Source organism: Ascaphus truei, chromosome 17, assembly GCF_040206685.1.
Source record: "Ascaphus truei isolate aAscTru1 chromosome 17, aAscTru1.hap1, whole genome shotgun sequence".
NCBI classification, from domain to species: domain Eukaryota; kingdom Metazoa; phylum Chordata; class Amphibia; order Anura; family Ascaphidae; genus Ascaphus; species Ascaphus truei.
The window spans coordinates 17,240,842-17,249,192 of record NC_134499.1 but is presented as its reverse complement, the minus strand read 5'-3'; the positions used below and the strand labels follow the sequence as shown (position 1 = coordinate 17,249,192).

The following is an 8,351-nucleotide window of genomic DNA, read 5'->3' as shown; positions in this document are numbered from 1 at the left end:
GCGTTTGTGACGGCTTGGTGATCTGTTCTGCCATGCGTGTACTGCCGTGATGCGCTGCTTTTCCGGAGGCGGCGCATGCGCGCTGAATATTATGTAATTCGCGATGTTCAGCGCATGCGTGGATTGCAGTGGAACTCCGGGTACGTGCGGTCTGTTCTACGCATGCGTAGACTAGCGTTTTTTTCAGGGCATGCGCGGCCATTAGAAGCGCAGTCTGCGCATGCGCTGATAGTAACTGCTAATATGTGACAGCGGCAGCAAAGATTATAATTATGAGACTGGAGCCGGTTTATGTAATTACTGAGAGGTTTGTAGGAGTCTGTTCGAAAGGGGCAAGCAAAGCAGTGCTGGGGTCCTGTGCAGGCCCCTCTGGCAGGGAGATGGGGTGAGGGGCTGTCCTGTGCAGGCCCCTCTGGCAGGGAGATGGGGTGAGGGGCTGTCCTGTGCAAACCCCTCTGGCAGGGAGATGGGGTGAGGGGCTGTCCTGTGCAGACCCCTCTGACAGGGAGATGGGGTGAGGGTCTGTCCTGTGCAGGCCCCTCTGGCAGGGAGATGGGTGAGGGGCTGTCCTGTGCAGGCCCCCCTGGCAGGGAGATGGGGTGAGGGGCTGCTGTCCTGTCCGGCCCCCTCTGGCAGGGAGATGGGTGAGGGGCTGTCCTGTGTGTGACATCTCGCCTGTTCTTTTGCAGACACGGCAGCCATTCGGAGGAAGCTTGTGACTGTGGGAGATGGAGGGTGCGGAAAGACCTGCCTCCTAATTGTGTTCAGTGGGGACGAGTTCCCGGAATCTTACATCCCAACCGTACTTGATAACTACGTTGCAGACATTGAGGTGGATAACAGACAGGTAGGAACCCGGGGGCGGTTTCCAGGCTGCTGGGCACGTGGAGGTCCATCTGAAGGGTGCAATCTGTCCTTGTGCATTAATACCATATTTCCTCGGTTGTAAGACGCATAATCGATTTGGCCCTTACAATCGAGGAAAATTATTTTTTCACTTACCATGTTTCAGGAGCGGTCCCCTGTCAGCAGAGGATGAAGCGGGCAGCGGCGGCAGGAGAGGTCCCACGTCTGCAGATGTTTGAAGATGGACAGCAGGCGGGAGTGCGGTGGGTGTGCGGATGCAGCGGCAGGACAGGTCCCAAGTCTGCAGGTGAATGAAGATAAGACAGCTGAAGGGAGTGTGGCGGCAGGAGATCATAACGAGTGCTGAGCAGAAGCAGAGCGGCATAGGGGAACGGCTTGGGAGGTGCGCACTATAAGCGGATATCAGACACCGGTCAACTTCCGGTGTTACTGTGTGCACCTCACAAGCTGTTCCCCTATGCCGCTCTGCTCCTGCTCAGCTCTCCTGCTATTATGATCTCCTGCCACCGCACTCCCTTCAGCTGTCCATCTTCAACCATCTGCAGACATGGCACCTCTCCCGCCGCTGCCTGCTTCGTCCTCCGCTGACATGGGACCTCTCCTGAAACATGTTAAGTGAAAAGAGGGGTTAGTACTGTAGCCACTTTTTTATATTCATCGATTCTAAGATGCACCCTGATTTCAGACATAAAAATCAGAAAAAAACGTGTGTCTTAGAATTGAGGAAATATGGTATATATGGACGCTTCTTTTCCTTCCTCTGCCACTAGGTGGAGCTGATCTTGTGGGACACAGCCGGGCAGGAAGATTACGACCAGCTGCGGCCAATGTCCTATTCAGACACCGACGTTATATTAATGTGCTTTTCCATCGCTAGCCCGGACAGTTTAAGTAAGAACGATCGATTGAATCGCTGACACATCACTGCACTTGAACGCTCTCCATCCGATCCGTAGTTGGTTATGTTAATGTAGGCATATAAAATACTAGAGTACAATCTCCTTCAGTTGAAGAACAAACAGCGGCTCTCCAGAAGATACTTTTTGAGATAGACCTCTGGAGAGCCGCTGTTTATTCTTCAGCTATAGGATATTTTACTTTAACATTGATAGCACCCTTACCAGTGATGGACGTGCACCCGAGGCATCTGTGCGGGAGTCCAGTGAGAGCACTTTTTCTCCAAGCTTGAATATGAAATACTTCAGCATGTGTTGCAGTGAAAGGGTTAACCTGTTCCCCTTGTCCCCGAGCATATTTCTCTCCTAGATTTGTCGTCTTTCCTTAAACACTCGCTGTATCTGCTGTTATTCTCCGACCCTGTGTTGTCGCTGACGTTACTGTGTGTGAGATCCCCTCTGTCTCACTATCGTGTGTGTTTGTGTGATCTCCTCCGTCCCTCTCTCCTGTGCACAGACACTGATGTTAGTGTGTGAGATCTCCTCCGTCCCTCTCTCCTGTGCACAGACACTGATGTTAGTGTGTGAGATCTCCTCCGTCCCTCTCTCCTGTGCACAGACACTGATGTTAGTGTGTGTGAGATCTCCTCCGTCCCTCTCTCCTGTGCACAGACACTGATGTTAGTGTGAGAGATCTCCTCCGTCCCTCTCTCCTGTGCACAGACACTGATGTTAGTGTGTGAGATCTCCTCCGCCCCTCTCTCCTGTGCACAGACACTGATGTTAGTGTGTGAGATCTCCTCCGTCCCTCTCTCCTGTGCACAGACACTGATGTTAGTGTGTGAGATCTCCTCCGTCCCTCTCTCCTGTGCACAGACACTGATGTTAGTGTGTGAGATCTCCTCTGTCCCTCTCTCCTGTGCACAGACACTGATGTTAGTGTGTGTGAGATCTCCTCCGTCCCTCTCTCCTGTGCACAGACACTGATGTTAGTGTGAGAGATCTCCTCCGTCCCTCTCTCCTGTGCACAGACACTGATGTTAGTGTGTGAGATCTCCTCCGTCCCTCTCTCCTGTGCACAGACACTGATGTTAGTGTGTGAGATCTCCAACCGTCCCTCTCTCCTGTGCACAGACACTGATGTTAGTGTGTGAGATCTCCTCCGTCCCTCTCTCCTGTGCACAGACACTGATGTTAGTGTGTGAAATCTCCTCCGTCCCTCTCTCCTGTGCACAGACACTGATGTTAGTGTGTGTGAGATCTCCTCCGTCCCTCTCTCCTGTGCACAGACACTGATGTTAGTGTGTGAGATCTCCTCCGTCCCTCTCTCCTGTGCACAGACACTGATGTTAGTGTGTGAGATCTCCTCTGTCCCTCTCTCCTGTGCACAGACACTGATGTTAGTGTGTGTGAGATCTCCTCTGTCCCTCTCTCCTGCGCACAGACACTGATGTTAGTGTGTGAGATCTCCTCCGTCCCTCTCTCCTGTGCACAGACACTGATGTTAGTGTGTGAGATCTCCTCCGTCCCTCTCTCCTGTGCAGACACTGATGTTAGTGTGTGTGAGATCTCCTCCGTCCCTCTCTGCTGTGCACAGACACTGATGTTAGTGTGTGTGAGATCTCCTCTGTCCCTCTCTCCTGTGCACAGACACTGATGTTAGTGTGTGAGATCTCCTCCGTCCCTCTCTCCTGTGCACAGACACTGATGTTAGTGTGTGTGAGATCTCCTCCGTCCCTGTCTCCTGTGCACAGACACTGATGTTAGTGTGTGAGATCTCCTCCGTCCCTCTCTCCTGTGCACAGACACTGATGTTAGTGTGTGAGATCTCCTCCGTCCCTCTCTCCTGTGCACAGACACTGATGTTAGTGTGTGTGAGATCTCCTCCGTCCCTCTCTCCTGTGCACAGACACTGATGTTAGTGTGTGAGATCTCCTCCGTCCCTCTCTCCTGTGCACAGACACTGATGTTAGTGTGTGAGATCTCCTCTGTCTCTCTCTCCTGTGCACAGACACTGATGTTAGTGTGTGTGAGATCTCCTCTGTCCCTCTCTCCTGCGCACAGACACTGATGTTAGTGTGTGAGATCTCCTCCGTCCCTCTCTCCTGTGCACAGACACTGATGTTAGTGTGTGAGATCTCCTCCGTCCCTCTCTCCTGTGCAGACACTGATGTTAGTGTGTGTGAGATCTCCTCCGTCCCTCTCTGCTGTGCACAGACACTGATGTTAGTGTGTGTGAGATCTCCTCTGTCCCTCTCTCCTGTGCACAGACACTGATGTTAGTGTGTGAGATCTCCTCCGTCCCTCTCTCCTGTGCACAGACACTGATGTTAGTGTGTGTGAGATCTCCTCCGTCCCTGTCTCCTGTGCACAGACACTGATGTTAGTGTGTGAGATCTCCTCCGTCCCTCTCTCCTGTGCACAGACACTGATGTTAGTGTGTGAGATCTCCTCCGTCCCTCTCTCCTGTGCACAGACACTGATGTTAGTGCGTGAGATCTCCTCCGTCTCTCTCTCCTGTGCACAGACACTGATGTTAGTGTGTGAGATCTCCTCTGTCCCTCTCTCCTGCGCACAGACACTGATGTTAGTGTGTGAGATCTCCTCCGTCCCTCTCTCCTGTGCACAGACACTGATGTTAGTGTGTGAGATCTCCTCCGTCCCTCTCTCCTGTGCACAGACACTGATGTTAGTGCGTGAGATCTCCTCCGTCTCTCTCTCCTGTGCACAGACACTGATGTTAGTGTGTGAGATCTCCTCCGTCCCTCTCTCCTGTGCACAGACACTGATGTTAGTGTGTGAGATATCCTCCGTCCCTCTCTCCTGTGCACAGACACGGATGTTAGTGTGTGATATCTCCTCCGTCCCTCTCTCCTGTGCACAGACACTGATGTTAGTGTGTGTGAGATCTCCTCCGTCCCTCTCTGCTGTGCACAGACACTGATGTTAGTGTGTGAGATCTCCTCCGTCCCTCTCTCCTGTGCACAGACACTGATGCTAGTGTGTGAGATCTCCTCCGTCCCTCTCTCCTGTGCACAGACACTGATGTTAGTGTGTGTGAGAGCTTCTCCGTTCCTCTCTCCTGTGCACAGACACTGATGTTAGTGTGAGAGATCTCCTCCGTCCCTCTCTCCTGTGCAGACACTGATGTTAGTGTGTGAGATCTCCTCCGTCCCTCTCTCCTGTGCAGACACTGATGTTAGTGTGTGAGATCTCCTCCGTCCCTCTCTCCTGTGCACAGACACTGATGTTAGTGTGTGTGAGATCTCCTCCGTCCCTCTCTGCTGTGCACAGACACTGATGTTAGTGTGTGAGATCTCCTCCGTCCCTCTCTCCTGTGCACAGACACTGATGCTAGTGTGTGAGATCTCCTCCGTCCCTCTCTCCTGTGCACAGACACTGATGTTAGTGTGTGTGAGAGCTTCTCCGTTCCTCTCTCCTGTGCACAGACACTGATGTTAGTGTGAGAGATCTCCTCCGTCCCTCTCTCCTGTGCAGACACTGATGTTAGTGTGTGAGATCTCCTCCGTCCCTCTCTCCTGTGCAGACACTGATGTTAGTGTGTGAGATCTCCTCCGTCCCTCTCTCCTGTGCACAGACACTGATGTTAGTGTGTGTGAGATCTCCTCCGTCCCTCTCTCCTGTGCTCAGACACTGATGTTAGTGTGTGAGATCTCCTCTGTCCCTCTCTCCTGTGCACAGACACTGATGTTAGTGTGTGAGATCTCCTCTGTCCCTCTCTCCTGTGCACAGACACTGATGTTAGTGTGTGAGATCTCCTCTGTCCCTCTCTCCTGTGCACAGACAATGAGGATTGATTTATTTTTGCGACAGGAAACATCCCTGAGAAGTGGACCCCGGAGGTGAAACATTTCTACCCCAATGTACCGATCATCCTGGTGGGGAACAAGAAAGACCTGCGTAACGATGAGCAGGTCTGTACCCCTCCTGCGTTTCTCTTCTCCCTGCTTCCCAGGGTACGTACCTCTAAAGGTGCTGCTGCCGCAATCTCAATCCCGCAAGGCATGACATCGCAGCTTCCTATTGGCCTGTGAGACCTTTAAGCTGCCATATTTAGTGCCCAGCCAGAGCGATTACCGGCAGTCACTTCAGAGGTAAGGATATCAGGAGCAAGGGCTTACCAGAGCTGAAATGAACGTCTTTCTGGAGACCACCAGCTTCTTACCTGGGACAACAGCAAAATCTACACAAACCTGACACTTTAAAGGGAGCCGATCCATGGCCTACCAGTTCTCAAGTGACTGGTGACACAAAATGGCCACAGTGTCGGAGTCTCTCTGGCAGCCAATAGAAAGTTGCAATGTCATCGGGGGTTATGTTGCAGCCTTTTTATTTGTGATCCCGCAGACATGGCATAAAAAAAAATATATATCAGACACAGGTTCCCCGGGGGGGAATTTCTTATTAGTGTGGGCTCTGAATTAATGGGGGCCGCTTTTTATTAATGAGGTGCTTCCTGTAACCTTGGCCCACCAGGCCCCTGTCAGAGTGGATATGGATATTCGCTTCTCCTCAGCAGAGGCTGACGTCACAAAAGGGACTGAACCTTTATAGCGGCAATTTGCTGTGTTCCACTTAAATATAGATTCTCTCTCGCTATTCTCAGAGACTGGCAACATTCCCACTTCAGAGATACCAAGCCCTGAGCAGCAGGCCACCAGGGGCTGATTAAAATGGCTGCAAGAGATAAACTTCCAAACCACAGCAGCCGCACTGCAAACATGACGTTGTTGCATTAAGATCCCCTCGTTAAGGCTGAGCCCGTATGTAACCACAGAAGTTAGATTTAGAAGGGTTTGTCTTTAGTTTCTTTGGTTACATGTTTTCAGCGTGTTTATTACATGTGGCTTCAGGTTTGTTTAACCATTTGGCTGCCAGCGTGGTCTGCAACACATTGCTCTGCACAGTTACTGGCGCCTCTGTTAGGGAAGGGGACTGTTTTAGACCTGTAATGTGTTTCCTATGTAAGTGCTGGTAGTTGGGAAATAAAATTGGACATACAGCGCTGCCGGGATGATGTCCCCTGCACCCAAACTTCAGTTCCTGAGAAAAGAGGCTCATACTGGGATTCAAACTGACCTCACCTACTTCAAAGGCACTAACCCTTGCATTGCAATTCATTGTTCCTGTCGGTCTGTGATGTATTGGCTCATAATGTAGTATCACACCGTTCTCCGGAGAGCCGCTCACCATGTTAATCGTTCCGCCGTTCTTTCTGTCCCGCAGGAGCTGGTGAAGCCGGAAGAAGGCCGGGACATGGCCAACCGGATCGGAGCCTTCGGATACATGGAGTGCTCTGCGAAGACGAAACACGGAGTAAGGGAAGTGTTCGAGATGGCCGCACGGGCAGCCCTGCAATCCAGGCGCGGAAGAAAGAAATCCTCGGGCCATCTCATCTGACAGAAAAACGCCACGTAACACACAACAAAAACCCATCCCCACACTCCTTAGTGTTCTTACCGGCTTTTATTTCTTTTTTTTGTTTTTTATTTATTCTGTAATGAGTTAAGAGAAAAAAGGAAAAAAAAAAATCATCTTGCTACCAGTATTTAAAATCTAACGTTTTTTTCCTTTGATATTGTGACGGTAGGGGGCAGCCAGCCTCACATAATGAAGGTGAAGTCCGGCTGGTTGTCCCTAAACCGTGTGTAAATGGCCACCTCTGTGAGGCTCGTTCTGGCCTGAATGTTAAGTGTTTGGAGTAACCTCTTCCAACAAAGAGCTTTATCACTGTGTGATAGCTGGAAGGGGGAAACTGTGTGTCTTGGGGACTGGGTTTGTAAAAGCACTTTATTACTTGTTAGTGTGTTCCCCGCACAGTTCGCAAGTCCGCAATGTATTTTGTGTTTTAGTATTTCTCGGTGGGCAGACACAGTCATTCACTTAGCTGGGCTACAGACAGAGAAATACCGGCTCGGGACAGAGCTTGGAAGCGGGTTAAATACCTGGACAATGGTGAGTGGGAGAAGGGCTGTGACCCAGATCTGGGAACTGATTCTCGGCAGTGCAGAGTCTTTGTTCTCCTCTGTTAGACACTGAGGCGCCTACCCCGCAGGGGGCATGGGGCTGGACAGAGGAACCGATGCTGGGTCTCAGCCCTGTAGACACTATTCCTATGGGCCAGATTGAATTTCCCACTCGCCTGTAGTTCATGCCCGGTGGGCAGTCCAGAGTCCTTAGGCCGTCCTCCTTTTCTGATTGGTGCAGAAAAACATCAGACCACACTCATATAGCAAGAATGGCACCAAAATGATTAGAATATCTAATTATGTGCAAACAGATGCTAAATAAACCAGATTGTTGTAAATGGAAAAAATGGAGGCTAGGTAAGGAGGACATCACCACACGTGTGTGGGATATTAGCTGGCATAGGGAAAACCCTTGAAAAAGCGGAGGACAGTCATTGGTATGCAAATAATAGCTTAGAGAAAATATCACCATGTGAATGTCATTCGCCAGACGTGAGGCACAGTCGTTTGGCTGATTTCGGCCTTTCTCTCCACTCTCAGCAGCAATTTTGCCCATCCAGCTCGGTGATGGTGGTTTGCCGGCTTTAACCTCTTCGTG

At 51.0% G+C, this 8,351-nt stretch overlaps 1 protein-coding gene across 4 annotated transcripts; it reads left to right on the top strand.

The window, feature by feature from the left end:
* LOC142468020 (transforming protein RhoA-like) lies at positions 1-7,332 on the top strand. 4 transcript variants are annotated; one of them, XM_075574075.1, is made up of 5 exons: positions 2-140; positions 690-847; positions 1,638-1,758; positions 5,598-5,698; positions 7,011-7,332. In XM_075574075.1, exons 1-5 carry the CDS (start codon positions 104-106, stop codon positions 7,182-7,184), a joined length of 591 nt encoding a protein of 196 aa, XP_075430190.1. In that variant the 5' UTR covers positions 2-103; the 3' UTR covers positions 7,185-7,332. The 4 variants fall into 4 exon arrangements, with proteins under 4 accessions (XP_075430192.1, XP_075430190.1, XP_075430191.1 ...); XM_075574076.1 differs by lacking the exon at positions 7,011-7,332 and adding an exon at positions 6,391-6,921; XM_075574078.1 differs by lacking the exon at positions 2-140 and adding an exon at positions 187-307.
* Positions 7,333-8,351: the final 1,019 nt, after the last annotated feature.